The sequence below is a fragment of the Gadus macrocephalus genome, chromosome 18, assembly GCF_031168955.1.
Source record: "Gadus macrocephalus chromosome 18, ASM3116895v1".
NCBI classification, from domain to species: domain Eukaryota; kingdom Metazoa; phylum Chordata; class Actinopteri; order Gadiformes; family Gadidae; genus Gadus; species Gadus macrocephalus.
In genome coordinates, this window is record NC_082399.1 from 15,152,090 (window position 1) to 15,173,552 (window position 21,463).

Below are 21,463 nucleotides of genomic sequence, written 5' to 3' on the forward strand. Positions count from 1 at the left end.
TACGCGTCATCGCTTGTATCCATAGATACACAGCTTCTATCTGTTGGCTCCATCATATGGCATCCGACACCCGAACGTCCTCTCTGGTTACTCCTACAATTTGCGAAATGAATCGAAGATTAATAGCGCTTCTTGCCGTGGCAGCGGAGGTTGCGGACGATCCCCCTGCGCCTGTCGTGGTTGCCCGGAGGACAGTGTGGGTCCACAGTATTAATCGTGGTAGGGGGCAGTACGGGGAATACCACTGGCTGTGTCAAGAGCTCCGCCTGGACGAGGATCGCTTCAAGGTCTATTTCAGACTCAACCGGCAGCAGTTTGAAGGAGTTTTAACATTTATTGGGCCGACCATCGCCAAGATGAACACCAATTATAGGGAGAGCATCAGTCCCGCCCAACGGCTTTGCATTTGCTATTTTTCATCTCTGCCTGGTCGAGTGACTTGGCAGGATGGAATTAAGTTTATAATTTTTGTATATATTTAAATCAAAAAAGGCGAAAAACCAAAACTAATAATACAATTTCTTAAATCAATCTAACATTCATGTTGTATGCTGGATTACTTCTGAAGACAAAAACACACCTTTAACACCTTCATCATCATCAGAGCATTCATTATGTATCTACTACCTAATGTAATGAAAACAAAACAACATTGTCTTAGCATTAAAATGTTTAATTAACTGATTCATTAGAAAATGATTCCAAGATATTATGTACACATTTGAAACATTTCTTATAGCTTGTACTAAATCTAAATAGAAAATGATTCCAAGATATTATGTACACATTTGAAACATTTCTTATAGCTTGTACTAAATCTAAATAGAAAATGATTCCAAGATATTATGTACACATTTAATTTTTTTTTTAAAGCTTAAACTAAATCTAAATAGAAACTGATTACAAATGTTATTTACACATTTAAAAAAATCTTAAAGCTTAAACTAAATCTAAATAGAAACTGATTACAAATTTTATTTACACATTTAAAAAAATCTTAAAGCTTAAACTAAATCTAAATAGAAACTGATTACAAATTTTATTTACACATTTAAAAAAATCTTAAATCTTAAAACTAAATCTAAATAGAAAATGATTACAAATGAATTACTCTCCAAACTCCACATCGTAAAGGACCTGCTGCATCCTCATGCGCGCCTGGGCCCTTTTCTGGTTTGACAGCCTCCTCAATGATGGGACAAGGCTGAGCATAAAATGCTCATCCTCGTCCAGAGCCAGTGTATTCTCCTTTTCATTTTGGAGGGAGGACAGGATAGATTGCTGGAACACAGACAGCGGCTGCTCCAGCTGTCTCCTGCGTGGTGGTGGAGGTACAGGACGCCGCGGTGTGACCAGAGTCACCGTAGAGGTAGTGGGAGGAGATGGAGAAGAGGTGTCCACAGCGGACTCTGATAGGCTGGGAGAGGGAGGAGATATCTCCTCTTCACTTTGAGCCACCACCTGTGAAAGAAAGCATACATTTGTTTGTTTAAAATGTGCAAATTAAAATGGTGAATTCTTATAAATATCTCTGCATCTGGCTTCACCCAACAAAAACCTTAAGATTAGGGTATGTTTTTAGCATATGTTTTAGGCTACTAGCTTTTGTTATAGGCCTACCTCTCGTTGGGGAGACATACTGGGCGCTAGCAGGGCCAAGATCTCCGGTGCTATTTCCTGGCTATAATCTGCATGCTCCATATTACTAGACGATACCCTCTCCTTCACATGGCGCTCCAGGAAGCCCATGATCGCCATGTACTTCCACCTCTTGAAAGAGGTGGCACCGGCCCCACTTTTCTTCCTGTCCCTCTCTGCCTTCCTCTCCCTCAAATATTTATCCCGCAAGTACTTCCATTTCTTGCGGGACACTTCAGCTGTTGATACAAGATTATGTCTCTACAATTAGCAATTCACACAACCTACAAGGTTAATATCAAGCCTACCTATCAGTAACGTTAATACTAACTGCCAAGTTAACGTTAATACTAACTGCCATGTAAACGTTAATACTAACTGCCAAGTACGGATGGCAGTTTGTACCTAACGGCTAATCGTTAAATGCGATAATATCATTAATAAACATGATAATAATATAAATAATTAATTAACAATTCTCACCTGTAACGCCCAGCATAGCTGAAATGTCTCGCCAGGCCTGGTTGCGTTTTGTTAGGTCGTGATACGCCTTCAACGTGAGGTCGTACAGGACCGGACACTCACTCACAGCTGTTATCAAGCTTTCGTCCGACATGTTTCAGTTTGTTTCAGTTTGAGTTCCGTTTATACTTTTAGCCTTGCCTCATCCTCGATTTTGATTGGTCGTTCAAAAAAAGCGCCGATGACGTGAAGCGCTTTTCTTCAAAAGTTCAACTTTTTTCAACGGGGGCGCGCGTCTAAAAGCGAGAGGCGCCCGGAGCGTTTAAACGCTCCGGGCGGCTTTTTAAAAGGCGCGCTGCTTGCGCGTCCTGCCATAGAGAATGCATTGCAGACCGACGCTCCGTCTTTTAAAAACGCTTTTGGTGGACACGGGCCCTAAGGGCCTGTGTCCACCAAAAGCGTTTTTAAAAGACGGAGCGCTCCGTGCACTGCTTTCAACGCGTTTGTGCGCGCCGCTCAAAAAAGACGCACGAAGCGTTTTTCGTTTACGTCATTAAATACATCATCGCTTGTATCCATAGATACACAGCTTTTATCTGTTGGCTCCATCATATGGCATCTGACACCTGAACGTCCTGGTTACTCCTACAATTTGCGAAATTAATCCGAGAGTGATAGCGCTTCTTGCCGTGGCAGCGGAGGTTGCGGACGATCCCCCTGCGCCTGTCGTGGTTGCCCGGAGGAGAGTGTGGGTCCACAGTATTAATCGTGGCAGGGGGCAGTACGGGGAATATCACCGGCTGTGCCAAGAGCTCCGCCTGGACGAGGATCGCTTCAAGGTCTATTTTAGACTCAACCGGCAGCAGTTTGAAGGAGTGTTAACGTTTATTGGGCCGACCATCGCCAAGATGAAGACCAATTATAGGGAGAGCATCAGTCCCGCCCAACGGCTTTGCATTTGTCTGAGGTGAGTAGCATGAACTGAAATGTGTCTTTCGTTAAATACCAACTGACGTTAGGTCGATAGGAGTTAACAGGAGTTAACGGTTTGGCTTCTTATTAATTCAATAAATTAAATTAATTAAAAGTTTTCATTTCATTTAATTAATAAGAAGGCAAACCTTTATTAGCAGCTGTGCAGTTCTTTTTTGTTTTCTAATTAACTGAAGATAATGTAGGCTATCTTTGTTTATGTTGCAGGTACCTGTCAACTGGAGACTCCTACAGGTCCATAGCCTTCAGCTACAGGGTGGGGTTCTGCACTGTGGCGAGGATCGTGAAGAGTGTGTGTGAGGCCATATGGCAGTGTATGGTCTCCACATACATGCCTGTGCCAGGGGCAGAGGACTGGAGGAAGATAGCTGGGGACTACGAGAAGCTGGCAGACTTCCCCAACTGCCTCGGCGCCATAGACGGCAAACATGTGGTTATACAGGCCCCACCGTCTACTGGCAGCCAGTATTTTAATTATAAGGGGGCATTCTCCATCGTCCTTCTGGCGGTGGTGGATGCCCGCTATCGCTTTAGGGTCGTGGATGTGGGGGCCTACGGCAGGAGCAGTGATGGAGGCACGCTCTCGTCTTCGGCCTTTGGCACTGCTCTGCGGCTGGGGAACCTGGACCTTCCACCTGATCGACCCCTACCTGGAGCAGACCATCTGGGACCCCAGCCGCATGTATTCATTGGGGATGAGGCTTTTCCTCTGCGGAGGAACCTCCTGCGGCCCTACCCTGGCCAAAACCTGGGGGGAGAGCGGAGGATTTTCAATTTTCGGCTGTCCCACGCCCGGAGGATTGTGGAGTGCGCCTTTGGCATCCTCGCCAACCAGTGGAGGCTCTACAGGAGGGTTCTCGGCGTGTCTCCAGAGGTTGCAGAGAGCGCCGTGAAAGCCACCTGTATCCTCCACAACTATATGCGATGGGATGGTGAGGGAGAGGATGGCCCCCGCATTCCAACTGTGCCATCACAGGGTGCAGTGCAGAGCATCCCCAGGGTCGGCAGCAACAACGCCTCCAGGGAAGCGGTCGCAGTGAGGGAGACCTTCAACCGCTATTTTTCATCTCTGCCTGGTCGAGTGACTTGGCAGGATGGAATTTAGTTTATAATTTTTGCATATATTTAAATCAAAAAAGGCGAAAAACCAAAACTATTAATAAAATTTCTTAAATCAATCTAACATTCATGTTGTATGCTGGATTACTTCTGAAGACAAAAACACACCTTTAACACCTTCATCATCATCAGAGCATTCATTATGTATCTACTACCTAATGTAATGAAAACAAAACAACATTGTCTTAGCATTAAAATGTTTAATTAACTGATTCATTAGAAAATGATTCCAAGATATTATGTACACATTTGAAACATTTCTTATAGCTTGTACTAAATCTAAATAGAAAATGATTCCAAGATATTATGTACACATTTGAAACATTTCTTATAGCTTGTACTAAATCTAAATAGAAAATGATTCCAAGATATTATGTACACATTTGAAACATTTCTTATAGCTTGTACTAAATCTAAATAGAAAATGATTCCAAGATATTATGTACACATTTGAAACATTTCTTATAGCTTGTACTAAATCTAAATAGAAACTGATTACAAATGTTATTTACACATTTAAAAAAATCTTAAAGCTTAAACTAAATCTAAATAGAAACTGATTACAAATTTTATTTACACATTTAAAAAAATCTTAAAGCTTAAACTAAATCTAAATAGAAACTGATTACAAATTGTATTTACACATTTAAAAAAATCTTAAATCTTAAAACTAAATCTAAATAGAAAAGGATTACAAATGAATTACTCTCCAAACTCCACATCGTAAAGGACCTGCTGCATCCTCATGCGCGCCTGGGCCCTTTTTTGGTTCGACAGCCTCCTCAATGATGGGACGAGGCTGAGCATAAAATGCTCATCCTCGTCCAGAGCCAGTGTATTCTCCTTTTCTTTTTGGAGGGAGGACAGGATAGATTGCTGGAACACAGACAGCGGCTGCTCCAGCTGTCTCCTGCGTGGTGGTGGAGGTACAGGACGAGGTAGTGGGAGGAGATGGAGGAGAGGTGTCCACAGCGGACTCTGATAGGCTGGGAGAGGGAGGAGATATCTCCTCTTCACTTTGAGCCACCACCTGTGAAAGAAAGCATACATTTGTTTGTTTAAAATGTGCAAATTAAAATGGTGAATTCTTATAAATATCTCTGCATCTGGCTTCACCCAACAAAAACCTTAAGAACACTAGTATGTTAGGGTATGTTTTTAGCATATGTTTTAGGCTACTAGCTTTTGTTATAGGCCTACCTCTCGTTGGGGAGACATACTGGGCGCTAGCAGGGCCAAGATCTCCGGTGCTATTTCCTGGCTATAATCTCCCTGCTCCATATTGCTTGACGATACCCTCTCCTTCACATGGCGCTCCAGGAAGCCCATGATCGCCATGTACTTCCACCTCTTGAAAGAGGTGGCACCGGCCCCACTTTTCTTCCTGTCCCTCTCTGCCTTCCTCTCCCTCAAATATTTATCCCGCAAGTACTTCCATTTCTTGCGGGACACTTCAGCTGTTGATACAAGATTATGTCTCTACAATTAGCAATTCACACAACCTACAAGGTTAATATCAAGCCTACCTATCAGTAACGTTAATACTAACTGCCAAGTTAACGTTAATACTAACTGCCATGTAAACGTTAATACTAACTGCCAAGTACGGATGGCAGTTTGTACCTAACGGCTAATCGTTAAATGCGATAATATCATTAATAAACATGATAATAATATAAATAATTAATTAACAATTCTCACCTGTAACGCCCAGCATAGCTGAAATGTCTCGCCAGGCCTGGTTGCGTTTTGTTAGGTCGTGATACGCCTTCAACGTGAGGTCGTACAGGACCGGACACTCACTCACAGCTGTTATCAAGCTTTCGTCCGACATGTTTCAGTTTGTTTCAGTTTGAGTTCCGTTTATACTTTTAGCCTTGCCTCATCCTCGATTTTGATTGGTCGTTCAAAAAAAGCGCCGATGACGTGAAGCGCTTTTCTTCAAAAGTTCAACTTTTTTCAACGGGGGCGCGCGTCTAAAAGCGAGAGGCGCCCGGAGCGTTTAAACGCTCCGGGCGGCTTTTTAAAAGGCGCGCTGCTTGCGCGTCCTGCCATAGAGAATGCATTGCAGACCGACGCTCCGTCTTTTAAAAACGCTTTTGGTGGACACGGGCCCTAAGGGCCTGTGTCCACCAAAAGCGTTTTTAAAAGACGGAGCGCTCCGTGCACTGCTTTCAACGCGTTTGTGCGCGCCGCTCAAAAAAGACGCACGAAGCGTTTTTCGTTTACGTCATTAAATACATCATCGCTTGTATCCATAGATACACAGCTTTTATCTGTTGGCTCCATCATATGGCATCTGACACCTGAACGTCCTGGTTACTCCTACAATTTGCGAAATTAATCCGAGAGTGATAGCGCTTCTTGCCGTGGCAGCGGAGGTTGCGGACGATCCCCCTGCGCCTGTCGTGGTTGCCCGGAGGAGAGTGTGGGTCCACAGTATTAATCGTGGCAGGGGGCAGTACGGGGAATATCACCGGCTGTGCCAAGAGCTCCGCCTGGACGAGGATCGCTTCAAGGTCTATTTTAGACTCAACCGGCAGCAGTTTGAAGGAGTGTTAACGTTTATTGGGCCGACCATCGCCAAGATGAAGACCAATTATAGGGAGAGCATCAGTCCCGCCCAACGGCTTTGCATTTGTCTGAGGTGAGTAGCATGAACTGAAATGTGTCTTTCGTTAAATACCAACTGACGTTAGGTCGATAGGAGTTAACAGGAGTTAACGGTTTGGCTTCTTATTAATTCAATAAATTAAATTAATTAAAAGTTTTCATTTCATTTAATTAATAAGAAGGCAAACCTTTATTAGCAGCTGTGCAGTTCTTTTTTGTTTTCTAATTAACTGAAGATAATGTAGGCTATCTTTGTTTATGTTGCAGGTACCTGTCAACTGGAGACTCCTACAGGTCCATAGCCTTCAGCTACAGGGTGGGGTTCTGCACTGTGGCGAGGATCGTGAAGAGTGTGTGTGAGGCCATATGGCAGTGTATGGTCTCCACATACATGCCTGTGCCAGGGGCAGAGGACTGGAGGAAGATAGCTGGGGACTACGAGAAGCTGGCAGACTTCCCCAACTGCCTCGGCGCCATAGACGGCAAACATGTGGTTATACAGGCCCCACCGTCTACTGGCAGCCAGTATTTTAATTATAAGGGGGCATTCTCCATCGTCCTTCTGGCGGTGGTGGATGCCCGCTATCGCTTTAGGGTCGTGGATGTGGGGGCCTACGGCAGGAGCAGTGATGGAGGCACGCTCTCGTCTTCGGCCTTTGGCACTGCTCTGCGGCTGGGGAACCTGGACCTTCCACCTGATCGACCCCTACCTGGAGCAGACCATCTGGGACCCCAGCCGCATGTATTCATTGGGGATGAGGCTTTTCCTCTGCGGAGGAACCTCCTGCGGCCCTACCCTGGCCAAAACCTGGGGGGAGAGCGGAGGATTTTCAATTTTCGGCTGTCCCACGCCCGGAGGATTGTGGAGTGCGCCTTTGGCATCCTCGCCAACCAGTGGAGGCTCTACAGGAGGGTTCTCGGCGTGTCTCCAGAGGTTGCAGAGAGCGCCGTGAAAGCCACCTGTATCCTCCACAACTATATGCGATGGGATGGTGAGGGAGAGGATGGCCCCCGCATTCCAACTGTGCCATCACAGGGTGCAGTGCAGAGCATCCCCAGGGTCGGCAGCAACAACGCCTCCAGGGAAGCGGTCGCAGTGAGGGAGACCTTCAACCGCTATTTTTCATCTCTGCCTGGTCGAGTGACTTGGCAGGATGGAATTTAGTTTATAATTTTTGCATATATTTAAATCAAAAAAGGCGAAAAACCAAAACTATTAATAAAATTTCTTAAATCAATCTAACATTCATGTTGTATGCTGGATTACTTCTGAAGACAAAAACACACCTTTAACACCTTCATCATCATCAGAGCATTCATTATGTATCTACTACCTAATGTAATGAAAACAAAACAACATTGTCTTAGCATTAAAATGTTTAATTAACTGATTCATTAGAAAATGATTCCAAGATATTATGTACACATTTGAAACATTTCTTATAGCTTGTACTAAATCTAAATAGAAAATGATTCCAAGATATTATGTACACATTTGAAACATTTCTTATAGCTTGTACTAAATCTAAATAGAAAATGATTCCAAGATATTATGTACACATTTGAAACATTTCTTATAGCTTGTACTAAATCTAAATAGAAAATGATTCCAAGATATTATGTACACATTTGAAACATTTCTTATAGCTTGTACTAAATCTAAATAGAAACTGATTACAAATGTTATTTACACATTTAAAAAAATCTTAAAGCTTAAACTAAATCTAAATAGAAACTGATTACAAATTTTATTTACACATTTAAAAAAATCTTAAAGCTTAAACTAAATCTAAATAGAAACTGATTACAAATTGTATTTACACATTTAAAAAAATCTTAAATCTTAAAACTAAATCTAAATAGAAAAGGATTACAAATGAATTACTCTCCAAACTCCACATCGTAAAGGACCTGCTGCATCCTCATGCGCGCCTGGGCCCTTTTTTGGTTCGACAGCCTCCTCAATGATGGGACGAGGCTGAGCATAAAATGCTCATCCTCGTCCAGAGCCAGTGTATTCTCCTTTTCTTTTTGGAGGGAGGACAGGATAGATTGCTGGAACACAGACAGCGGCTGCTCCAGCTGTCTCCTGCGTGGTGGTGGAGGTACAGGACGAGGTAGTGGGAGGAGATGGAGGAGAGGTGTCCACAGCGGACTCTGATAGGCTGGGAGAGGGAGGAGATATCTCCTCTTCACTTTGAGCCACCACCTGTGAAAGAAAGCATACATTTGTTTGTTTAAAATGTGCAAATTAAAATGGTGAATTCTTATAAATATCTCTGCATCTGGCTTCACCCAACAAAAACCTTAAGAACACTAGTATGTTAGGGTATGTTTTTAGCATATGTTTTAGGCTACTAGCTTTTGTTATAGGCCTACCTCTCGTTGGGGAGACATACTGGGCGCTAGCAGGGCCAAGATCTCCGGTGCTATTTCCTGGCTATAATCTCCCTGCTCCATATTGCTTGACGATACCCTCTCCTTCACATGGCGCTCCAGGAAGCCCATGATCGCCATGTACTTCCACCTCTTGAAAGAGGTGGCACCGGCCCCACTTTTCTTCCTGTCCCTCTCTGCCTTCCTCTCCCTCAAATATTTATCCCGCAAGTACTTCCATTTCTTGCGGGACACTTCAGCTGTTGATACAAGATTATGTCTCTACAATTAGCAATTCACACAACCTACAAGGTTAATATCAAGCCTACCTATCAGTAACGTTAATACTAACTGCCAAGTTAACGTTAATACTAACTGCCATGTAAACGTTAATACTAACTGCCAAGTACGGATGGCAGTTTGTACCTAACGGCTAATCGTTAAATGCGATAATATCATTAATAAACATGATAATAATATAAATAATTAATTAACAATTCTCACCTGTAACGCCCAGCATAGCTGAAATGTCTCGCCAGGCCTGGTTGCGTTTTGTTAGGTCGTGATACGCCTTCAACGTGAGGTCGTACAGGACCGGACACTCACTCACAGCTGTTATCAAGCTTTCGTCCGACATGTTTCAGTTTGTTTCAGTTTGAGTTCCGTTTATACTTTTAGCCTTGCCTCATCCTCGATTTTGATTGGTCGTTCAAAAAAAGCGCCGATGACGTGAAGCGCTTTTCTTCAAAAGTTCAACTTTTTTCAACGGGGGCGCGCGTCTAAAAGCGAGAGGCGCCCGGAGCGTTTAAACGCTCCGGGCGGCTTTTTAAAAGGCGCGCTGCTTGCGCGTCCTGCCATAGAGAATGCATTGCAGACCGACGCTCCGTCTTTTAAAAACGCTTTTGGTGGACACGGGCCCTAAGGGCCTGTGTCCACCAAAAGCGTTTTTAAAAGACGGAGCGCTCCGTGCACTGCTTTCAACGCGTTTGTGCGCGCCGCTCAAAAAAGACGCACGAAGCGTTTTTCGTTTACGTCATTAAATACATCATCGCTTGTATCCATAGATACACAGCTTTTATCTGTTGGCTCCATCATATGGCATCTGACACCTGAACGTCCTGGTTACTCCTACAATTTGCGAAATTAATCCGAGAGTGATAGCGCTTCTTGCCGTGGCAGCGGAGGTTGCGGACGATCCCCCTGCGCCTGTCGTGGTTGCCCGGAGGAGAGTGTGGGTCCACAGTATTAATCGTGGCAGGGGGCAGTACGGGGAATATCACCGGCTGTGCCAAGAGCTCCGCCTGGACGAGGATCGCTTCAAGGTCTATTTTAGACTCAACCGGCAGCAGTTTGAAGGAGTGTTAACGTTTATTGGGCCGACCATCGCCAAGATGAAGACCAATTATAGGGAGAGCATCAGTCCCGCCCAACGGCTTTGCATTTGTCTGAGGTGAGTAGCATGAACTGAAATGTGTCTTTCGTTAAATACCAACTGACGTTAGGTCGATAGGAGTTAACAGGAGTTAACGGTTTGGCTTCTTATTAATTCAATAAATTAAATTAATTAAAAGTTTTCATTTCATTTAATTAATAAGAAGGCAAACCTTTATTAGCAGCTGTGCAGTTCTTTTTTGTTTTCTAATTAACTGAAGATAATGTAGGCTATCTTTGTTTATGTTGCAGGTACCTGTCAACTGGAGACTCCTACAGGTCCATAGCCTTCAGCTACAGGGTGGGGTTCTGCACTGTGGCGAGGATCGTGAAGAGTGTGTGTGAGGCCATATGGCAGTGTATGGTCTCCACATACATGCCTGTGCCAGGGGCAGAGGACTGGAGGAAGATAGCTGGGGACTACGAGAAGCTGGCAGACTTCCCCAACTGCCTCGGCGCCATAGACGGCAAACATGTGGTTATACAGGCCCCACCGTCTACTGGCAGCCAGTATTTTAATTATAAGGGGGCATTCTCCATCGTCCTTCTGGCGGTGGTGGATGCCCGCTATCGCTTTAGGGTCGTGGATGTGGGGGCCTACGGCAGGAGCAGTGATGGAGGCACGCTCTCGTCTTCGGCCTTTGGCACTGCTCTGCGGCTGGGGAACCTGGACCTTCCACCTGATCGACCCCTACCTGGAGCAGACCATCTGGGACCCCAGCCGCATGTATTCATTGGGGATGAGGCTTTTCCTCTGCGGAGGAACCTCCTGCGGCCCTACCCTGGCCAAAACCTGGGGGGAGAGCGGAGGATTTTCAATTTTCGGCTGTCCCACGCCCGGAGGATTGTGGAGTGCGCCTTTGGCATCCTCGCCAACCAGTGGAGGCTCTACAGGAGGGTTCTCGGCGTGTCTCCAGAGGTTGCAGAGAGCGCCGTGAAAGCCACCTGTATCCTCCACAACTATATGCGATGGGATGGTGAGGGAGAGGATGGCCCCCGCATTCCAACTGTGCCATCACAGGGTGCAGTGCAGAGCATCCCCAGGGTCGGCAGCAACAACGCCTCCAGGGAAGCGGTCGCAGTGAGGGAGACCTTCAACCGCTATTTTTCATCTCTGCCTGGTCGAGTGACTTGGCAGGATGGAATTTAGTTTATAATTTTTGCATATATTTAAATCAAAAAAGGCGAAAAACCAAAACTATTAATAAAATTTCTTAAATCAATCTAACATTCATGTTGTATGCTGGATTACTTCTGAAGACAAAAACACACCTTTAACACCTTCATCATCATCAGAGCATTCATTATGTATCTACTACCTAATGTAATGAAAACAAAACAACATTGTCTTAGCATTAAAATGTTTAATTAACTGATTCATTAGAAAATGATTCCAAGATATTATGTACACATTTGAAACATTTCTTATAGCTTGTACTAAATCTAAATAGAAAATGATTCCAAGATATTATGTACACATTTGAAACATTTCTTATAGCTTGTACTAAATCTAAATAGAAAATGATTCCAAGATATTATGTACACATTTGAAACATTTCTTATAGCTTGTACTAAATCTAAATAGAAAATGATTCCAAGATATTATGTACACATTTGAAACATTTCTTATAGCTTGTACTAAATCTAAATAGAAACTGATTACAAATGTTATTTACACATTTAAAAAAATCTTAAAGCTTAAACTAAATCTAAATAGAAACTGATTACAAATTTTATTTACACATTTAAAAAAATCTTAAAGCTTAAACTAAATCTAAATAGAAACTGATTACAAATTTTATTTACACATTTAAAAAAATCTTAAATCTTAAAACTAAATCTAAATAGAAAAGGATTACAAATGAATTACTCTCCAAACTCCACATCGTAAAGGACCTGCTGCATCCTCATGCGCGCCTGGGCCCTTTTTTGGTTCGACAGCCTCCTCAATGATGGGACGAGGCTGAGCATAAAATGCTCATCCTCGTCCAGAGCCAGTGTATTCTCCTTTTCTTTTTGGAGGGAGGACAGGATAGATTGCTGGAACACAGACAGCGGCTGCTCCAGCTGTCTCCTGCGTGGTGGTGGAGGTACAGGACGAGGTAGTGGGAGGAGATGGAGGAGAGGTGTCCACAGCGGACTCTGATAGGCTGGGAGAGGGAGGAGATATCTCCTCTTCACTTTGAGCCACCACCTGTGAAAGAAAGCATACATTTGTTTGTTTAAAATGTGCAAATTAAAATGGTGAATTCTTATAAATATCTCTGCATCTGGCTTCACCCAACAAAAACCTTAAGAACACTAGTATGTTAGGGTATGTTTTTAGCATATGTTTTAGGCTACTAGCTTTTGTTATAGGCCTACCTCTCGTTGGGGAGACATACTGGGCGCTAGCAGGGCCAAGATCTCCGGTGCTATTTCCTGGCTATAATCTCCCTGCTCCATATTGCTTGACGATACCCTCTCCTTCACATGGCGCTCCAGAAAGCCCATGATCGCCATGTACTTCCACCTCTTGAAAGAGGTGGCACCGGCCCCACTTTTCTTCCTGTCCCTCTCTGCCTTCCTCTCCCTCAAATATTTATCCCGCAAGTACTTCCATTTCTTCCGGGACACTTCAGCTGTTGATACAAGATTATGTCTCTACAATTAGCAATTCACACAACCTACAAGGTTAATATCAAGCCTACCTATCAGTAACGTTAATACTAACTGCCAAGTTAACGTTAATACTAACTGCCATGTAAACGTTAATACTAACTGCCAAGTACGGATGGCAGTTTGTACCTAACGGCTAATCGTTAAATGCGATAATATCATTAATAAACATGATAATAATATAAATAATTAATTAATAATTCTCACCTGTAACGCCCAGCATAGCTGAAATGTCTCGCCAGGCCTGGTTGCGTTTTGTTAGGTCGTGGTAGGCCTTCAACGTGAGGTCGTACAGGACCGGACACTCGCTCACAGCTGTTATCAAGCTTTCGTCCGACATGTTTCAGTTTGTTTCAGTTTGAGTTCCGTTTATACTTTTAGCCTTGCCTCATCCTCGATTTTGATTGGTCGTTCAAAAAAAGCGCCGATGACGTGAAGCGCTTTTCTTCAAAAGTTCAACTTTTTTCAACGGGGGCGCGCGTCTAAAAGCGAGAGGCGCCCGGAGCGTTTAAACGCTCCGGGCGGCTTTTTAAAAGGCGCGCTGCTTGCGCGTCCTGCCATAGAGAATGCATTGCAGACCGACGCTCCGTCTTTTAAAAACGCTTTTGGTGGACACGGGCCCTAAAGGTGCTGCCATCTGTGGCTGGAGTAGTTATTGCAGCTTATGTGTTCGATCCTACTTCCTAGTGGCTATGTGAGGGTAATGCAGCTTGTGTGTTCGATCCTGCTTCCTAGTGGCTATGTGGGGGCAGCTTATGTGCTTAAAGGGCATGGTGCCGGTTTCTATTTTCTTCTTTTCTGGCAATTTTCTAGTTGGTAATAAACATTTAAACAATTATCCATTGTATTTGATGTTGTAGGGTATCACAAAATATAAATATTAGGAAAAGTAGGTGATATATTAGTGGTTATTAGCCACAGGTTAGCGATGATTCTTATTTCTCCCACAATGCATTGCATGACGTCACGTAAGGTACTCCGCTTTTGGACGACAGCCGAAGCCGCTAGTGAGAGAGTGACAGTGTCAGATTATATAAGTAAATACATAAATAGAGATAGCCTAGATATATATATAGATATAGATAGATAGATAGATAGAATAGCATAACATCGATAGATAGATAGAATAGCATAACATCGATAGATAGTGAGGGATAGCATAGCATAACATAACATATATATATAGAGAGAGAGAGAGAGAGAGAGAGAGAGAGAGAGAGAGAGAGAGAGAGAGAGAGAGAGAGAGAGAGAGAGAGAGGATATATAAGTAGATAACATGGTTTTCTACTGTATTTGTGGCGGGTGCAACAACTCCAGCAAAAGTGGACATAGGGCCCATTGCTTCCCCAAGGACAAAGGGATTCTCCGAAGCTGGGTGCAATTTGTCAAGTTTAGGCGGGCAGATTTTTCAGCTAGCTCTGTTACCGCGTACTCCAGAATATGCAGCGCGCATTTCAAGGAGGGGGATTACCACTCAGGGGATGCCAAGATGGTCTCACTTGGTTTAAAGAGTAAGAGGACGGCGAAGTTAATTCCTACCGCCGTGCCGTCTGTGCATGCAAACCACTCTGCCTGCCCTGTCCCGAGGTCGAGAGACACCGTCTGCCGCAAGCGAGAGATTGCCACGGTAAGCATCATGCTATAGCTGCTAATTACAAGCTGCGCGTTAGCTAGCTCTGTGTATTTTGCATACCGTGTTCCCTTTGACACAGCCTTCTCTACAAGCATGATCAGTCTGACATTAGAAGAGCATATTTCGTGATTCACGAATATGAGCCAAAACAAAATTGCCCTGAAGTAAATGTCCATATCGTCATGAAAGCTTCATGGCTAGTGTTTGGATCAGTGATCGTCATCATCAAGCGGCTTTCACAACAGTATGTTTGCGTTTTGTGTTAGTGCTAGACTGCTACGGTTCTCTTTCACATATACTGTATTTGACCGTGACCGTGATTTCTTTTTTATATACTTATATATACTATACTTTATACTAATATACTTTTTTATATTTGTTTTCGCAAGATGTTGACAGACGCCTCACAGCAGGAGACCGTGGCCAGTGTAGACACTGTGGAGAGTGTCGATACTGGGGATCAGCCCTTGCCCTCCTCCACTTCTGACGCTGGGACACAATGTTATTTGAAGTCCCCCCGATGGTCTCACGGTAAATCTTTGGTATTTTAAGGGGTAGATATTATGTCTAAAACATTGCAAGTAGGACATTTCCATACACATTGATGAAATGAATACATAGCCTACACCAAAACATAGCCGCTTAGATTTGCCATGATTGTCATATGTTTGGGTATGTTTACTGCCTCTGCCACAGCTGTGCAGGTTAACCTGAAGCCCAAGATGGTTAGCGTGGGCACACAGACTTCAATCAGCCCACAAACCTCCACTCCCCTCGCTAGTCCTGAACAGACAGTTGACGACGATGATGATGATAATGCCACTGTCATCAGTGACTTGTCGTGGGTGCCCGAAGAGCCGATGGATGAGGAGGAATTGTTTGATGAGGAGCCACCTTACACGTGTGACCCCCACCACAAGTGAGATAATCGAAAACCAACATAGACCATATTGAATGCTCAATGCTTTGTTAGTTTGAATGACACCGCCCCCCTCCCCCTCATTTTTTGTTGTTGTAGTTGCATTGACAAATTCATTGTTTGCCAAGAGGAGCTGATGGGCCTTTTTGCCATCTGTCCGGCCTGTTGTGAGAGGTCGGAAGGAACAGGAACTTTTGTTAAGATCAAGCAGGTACAGTTTTGTTTATGCAGTTTTGTTTACGTGGCCATCTGATTAGAAAATCTGAATATCTAATTACAATCTGATAGCTCTGACTGTCTTGCCAGTTAATTTACAATGTATGTACCAGGCTGGCTTAAGTCTGCTGGTTTGTGATGCCATCATATTTGAGTGTTATACTGTATTGGTCATGTGTGTTTCATTGAAAATATGAAACCTTTGACCAGTAATGTACAGTACTTACTCTATATTGAATCCTGATATACTGTTGATTACAATGTTTTATTTTATTTTATTACATATCTAGGTCTGTGCATCATGTGGCTACCACCGTTTCTGGCAAAACCAGCCAATGCTGGATGTTTGGCCACACAGACACTAAGAATGTTGACCCTGTTTGGCCTGCAGTGCATCAGTGCCAGCAGTTTCTTTCGCCATCAGCGCCGCTACACCATCCCTGTAATCGTTCAGGCCTGGCAGAATGATCAAGCCAAGAATTTTAGTGACCTACGGGCAATGGATGGCGGGCTAGTTCTTGCTGGTGACTGCAGGTAAACCAGTGTGAGAGCTAGACCAGTTCCACGTTTTGATTTTGTTATTTGTTATCATGTAGGGTGGCTTTAGTTGGCATTTGCAGTTGACATGGTGGATTGTCTTTACAGACCATGGTTTTAAAAACTTGAAACATAAATTGTAATTAATTCCAGGTCAGATTCTCCTGGGCACTGCGCAAAGTATGGGTCATACTCTCTGATAGAGGACAGAGTGAACAAGGTGGTGGATGTTCAGCTTGTTCAGGTAAACCTGATGTTATTAGACAAAGAAATGAAGTCTGCAATTTGGTAAAAGGATTGTATCTTAATATAACATCTTTCCACTACAACCATGCATAGAGCTTTATTGTGTATTGCCTAACTAGAGTAGTGTATCATAATGCCTGGACCAGCAACGCTTCGGTTCATTAACGCCTCCTTCAACACCACCAGCATTCTACACTTACCGGTACACCGTTATGTCATGTTGCAGAGCTCAGAGGTCCCCAACAGCTCATGGTGTGAGCTTGAAGGGCTCAAGCGCAGTGTTGGCCTGCTGAGGGGAAACGACCTGCATTTGGCAACGCTGATCACGGACCGACATCGCCAGGTATTTACAATAAAAATGCAATATAGAATGTAAATATCTGAATTGCACTGAAGCTGGATGTTAGTGTTTTTTTTCTCCTTAGGTTGCCAAATGGGTGAGAGAGGAGCTGATCCCTGAAGGGACACAGCATTATTTTGACGTGTGGCACATTGCCAAAAGTATGTATCCATTGTTGGAACCTTGAAGCAGTTTTTGTTAGTGCATATCAATTAATACCATTTGTTCTAAAACAGGTCTGGGGAAGGCATTGGATGCAGCATCCAAAGAGTGTGACCAACTACAGTTGTGGAGGCCAGCTATAGTGAATCACCTCTATTGGACTGCAGCCTCAACCCCAGATGGCAACCCAGCGGTCATGGAGGCCAAATGGAGAAGTTTAGTGAACCACATCCAGGACATCCATGACCATGACACCCCTGCCTTCTCCAGTTGTGCCCATGGCCCTCTAGACGAAGATCAGCGCAACAAAGAGTGGCTGGACCCAGGTACAGTACTGGTATTATGCACGCTCTACATAGTTTTGTTTTAGTTGCTGTCTTTGAGTAATTGTCTGGATGCTTTGACATGTGACCTTTGTGATGAAATAATTTTTTCATTCCCTGGCAATCTCATAACATTCTGTTTACTGTTTATGTTTGCTATAATTCATATGCAGGACAATTTCATGTGTTTCCATTTCAAAAAGGAATTCTGTCTGTATCCATCTTCCTGTCTAATGTCTATTTGTACGTTTTCCGTCTGTGTGTCTGTCTGCCTCCCTGCCTACCTGTCTTGGTCTTTTCAGGCTCATTGGCAGCAGTCAAGTTGGAGAACATAATGATGAGGGCTGCCTTGCTGAAAGATGTTCGTCAGCTGTCTCCACAGCACCAGACCTTCTCCCTTGAGGCTTACCACTCCCTCATCTTGCACTTCGCGCCCAAGCACACTGGGTTTTCATACCTTGGGATGTATAGCAGGTCAGTGCTATCCAATGGAATAACACTGCCAATTATTATGCCTTTTATAGTAATAATAGTACCTATTAACGTGCCTATTGTAGTATTTTGTCATACACCAAGTTTCAAAGGTTTTCTCAAATGTGTTATTTTGTAGGCTTCTCTTAGCGGCGCTGCATTATAATCACAATGCCAATCGCGAGACAGCACGGAGAAGTGACGGGACGGAGAAGTACTGCGTGCGGTATCCGCGCTTCAGAAAAGGTGCCCATGTGGTGCGTCCCATCAAAGAGGCAGCCTCATACGGTAAGCAGTGTCAGGCAGTTCTATCATATTTTGAGATGGCGCACGAGTGATCAGTGACAATGATCTTTATAAAGTAATATTATTATTATTATGTCTGCAGGTTATGCAACATCATTAATGAAGGCCCTTCGGGAGAGCTACGCCAATTCACCCGCGGTTCTTCGAGAGGTTGGCGCCAATTTGTCCTCCGATGCACCCGCCCCCATCGCCAAATCCTTCGAACAGATTCCTAAGGAGGAGGCCATCAGCCTCTACCTAGCCCGGCAGTCACGCTTCAAGAAAACCTAATTTCACATTATTATTTTTTTCCACGGACAAGTCCAATGATTTAGTTGTTATTATTTGCATGAAATTTCTTTGTATATAATTCAAAATAATTTGGTAATCATTTTACCTGTGCCTTGTCAACCTCTGTGTGCGGTGTTGTCTGGGCTCACTGTGTCTGCTTGATGTGCTTTTGCATGTATCACTGCATGTATGCATGCATGAAATAGTGTGCGTGTGTGTGTGTGTGTGTGTGTGTGTGTGAGAGAAAGAGAACCATCAACTGACCCTCGGGTATGACTACACTATTGCAGAATTAATTAGAATTAGAATTAAACATTGCGGGTCTAGCCCTTCATCAGTGTTCCTTGTATGTTTTGTGCCTAACCATTTTTTTATATAGATTTAATTCCAACCTGTGTCTTTGTTCAGTAACCATTACAAGCAATGCCAATCAACTTTTTTTTATCCAAAATGCATGTGTTCTGTGTACTTTATAACATTTTAAGGGCAATTGAATGATCACAACAGAATAAGCATAACTATTATTTTTATTCATTTTCATCCAAACAAGGCCATTGAAAGCCCTGATAGGTCTGTTCATCATTCTGGAATTGCTGTCTGATGGTTAAAACCACACAAGAGGGTAGAGGCTTCCTTATACTCCTCCCTAAAACGCCATAAGCCCAGCGTATAGCTTGCCTGTACGCAGTGTACCGGTATTGCCTAGGGATAAGTAGGAAAGATTCTTAAGTTTAAAACTCTGTAAGTAGGTTGGAAACGTCATTTTAAGCCTGTTTCTTATGCATGTTTATTGTGTATGCAACACATCTCCTGTCACCTATAACTGTTGGTTCAAATGACTCAGTGTAAAAAGATTTGTAAAGTAAACATAAACCATGAACATACTCGTGCGTGCTGGCTTGAAGGGGACCATGATCCTGCCTGAAGTGTGTGTATGCTATTTTCTAGCACAAACGGATTCAGGCAGCATGCCTCAAATCCAGGATGCTGCGTTAGGCACGTTACATCTGCTGGCCGCGGGGTGAGCTCCTCGACCAGCGACCAAAACGCGCTCACCTCCCTACAACACAAGCTCTCCACCACAGTTTCCATGGGACGACACCGCCCACACAGACACCTGCCAAACACAGCGACACAGACACGCTTACTGCTCTCCCGGTAAGCGGTACCCTGACAGTTTCAATGACAATCAATCACGAGGAAAACGAGTTAGCACTATCAAAAATAATCACACTGAAGACATAACCAGCCTACTCGGCGTCGGCTACGTTTGCAAACAACATTTTCACCGGAGAAAGGTAAAAGCTTAGAATAAACACTAGGGGTTCACAGGTGGGACTGTCAAGCTAGCCCATATTTAGAAGAAATAGAAGGCATAATATGCCTTCTATTTCTGGATCTTCTGACTAAGTTTAGGGTACTTATCTGAGCCAATGACATAATCACTGTCACTAGATATAAAGAAAACGTTGACTTTCATTCGATGCTATTCACTGACAGTAAAAAAAAAAAAGTTATTGTATGCACTGCTGTTCATAGACTCCTGGCTCCAGCGCTCCTTGCTGCGTTTCTAAATGGTAGCAACTCACCAGGACACTTCACCAACTCTCCACTCATTCTCCTCTGACCATGCATTTATTTGTCTTTGACGGCCATCGGCTCTCGGTATTTCCCCTCATACGCCTAACCGGTTCGAAATTATATGGCTGTGGGCCATCATAAATGTTGACAGTGGGTCTTGCTACCTCTTCCTCATCCCCGTCCGCCATAATGCTAGTTCTAGTATGCGTCTACCTTACGTGACGTCATCGCCAAATTGCGTAAAAAATAACCGTTACTAACCAAAAACTACAAAAACTGGACTTTAACACCATTTTGGAGACATTTCTAACTTTATATACATATTTTGAGTGCTTTATGTACCCATTAATCAAAACTTCCGGTTAACCTGCACCATGGGCTTTAAAATACAACACAACCAATAGGTTTAGAGCCAAATGGTCCCGCCCCCCTTTTTGCAGATCAATGATTTCAGACCTTTGACTGTCAGGAGTTTCAAACCGAATGCGCGATAGAACACTGCCAATAATTACGTGATTCAAAGCTTGCGCCTGTGTGGTCAAATCTCTGAAAAGTCGGTTCAGAAAAATTCATTGCAATGGTGTAAATGTACACCTTCACAAATTTTTTAAAATAAATATTCAACCTTTCAAAAATTATTTCTCAATGTATGAACACCTGTTTGCAGAACAGCCTTTTAAGTGTCGCCTCATTGCCCTTTCAATAGCTGAAGAAAAGCTGTTTATTGGGAGCAGAACGTCCGCCGGCGCCCGCCTATATCTGCGAAATGCGGACGTTGTTGAGGCCCGCGGACGTAATTGAGGCCCACGCTGTTGGTGGGCGGGGATTGCAAATTTTTCAGTGCTACGGCTCACGCCTAGGGATAACCCAATAGCAATAGCCTTAAATGGCTGCGCCTATACTCATAGAATCTATTTACAATACGTAACTATCGATTGCTGTCTTGGCAGGATTGGCAACATGACATTTGTGGATGGCTGATCAACGGCTTAACTCACTGCTAGGGATGGGAATTGATAAGAATTTCACGATTCCGATTCCGATTCTGCTTATCGATCCGATTCCTTATCGGTTCTCATTGGGTGAGAAAATAATTACAAATGTGTTTGTTTGTATTAAATCTCTTTAATATCTGATCAGAAGTGCGGCTAGTATTAGGAAATTGTAGA

At 43.6% G+C, this 21,463-nt stretch overlaps 4 protein-coding genes and 1 long non-coding RNA gene across 6 annotated transcripts in view; all 5 read left to right on the forward strand.

Moving 5' to 3' along the window:
• The window catches only part of LOC132446204 (uncharacterized), a 139,107-nt gene that overhangs the window by 30,647 nt on the left and 86,997 nt on the right, over nucleotides 1-21,463 (forward strand). The gene's annotated exons all lie outside the window — the stretch shown is intronic.
• On the forward strand, nucleotides 2,745-4,203 carry LOC132446700 (uncharacterized). Its single transcript, XM_060037133.1, has 2 exons — nucleotides 2,745-3,067; nucleotides 3,301-4,203. The coding sequence occupies exons 1-2, from the start codon at nucleotides 3,009-3,011 to the stop codon at nucleotides 4,196-4,198; spliced, it is 957 nt and encodes a 318-aa protein (XP_059893116.1). The 5' UTR covers nucleotides 2,745-3,008; the 3' UTR covers nucleotides 4,199-4,203.
• On the forward strand, nucleotides 6,529-7,990 carry LOC132446716 (uncharacterized). Its single transcript, XM_060037155.1, has 2 exons — nucleotides 6,529-6,859; nucleotides 7,093-7,990. The coding sequence occupies exons 1-2, from the start codon at nucleotides 6,801-6,803 to the stop codon at nucleotides 7,988-7,990; spliced, it is 957 nt and encodes a 318-aa protein (XP_059893138.1). The 5' UTR covers nucleotides 6,529-6,800.
• Nucleotides 10,330-11,782, forward strand: LOC132446722 (uncharacterized). The gene is made up of 2 exons (XM_060037163.1): nucleotides 10,330-10,651; nucleotides 10,885-11,782. The coding sequence occupies exons 1-2, from the start codon at nucleotides 10,593-10,595 to the stop codon at nucleotides 11,780-11,782; spliced, it is 957 nt and encodes a 318-aa protein (XP_059893146.1). The 5' UTR covers nucleotides 10,330-10,592.
• Nucleotides 14,567-19,597, forward strand: LOC132446359 (uncharacterized). 2 transcript variants are annotated; one of them, XM_060036615.1, is made up of 8 exons: nucleotides 16,403-16,592; nucleotides 16,749-16,839; nucleotides 17,068-17,184; nucleotides 17,267-17,342; nucleotides 17,418-17,669; nucleotides 17,969-18,140; nucleotides 18,277-18,425; nucleotides 18,526-19,597. In XM_060036615.1, the coding sequence occupies exons 1-8, from the start codon at nucleotides 16,426-16,428 to the stop codon at nucleotides 18,711-18,713; spliced, it is 1,212 nt and encodes a 403-aa protein (XP_059892598.1). In that variant the 5' UTR covers nucleotides 16,403-16,425; the 3' UTR covers nucleotides 18,714-19,597. The 2 variants fall into 2 exon arrangements, with proteins under 2 accessions (XP_059892599.1, XP_059892598.1); XM_060036616.1 differs by lacking the exons at nucleotides 16,403-16,592; nucleotides 16,749-16,839; nucleotides 17,068-17,184; nucleotides 17,267-17,342; nucleotides 17,418-17,669 and adding exons at nucleotides 14,567-14,917; nucleotides 15,313-15,454.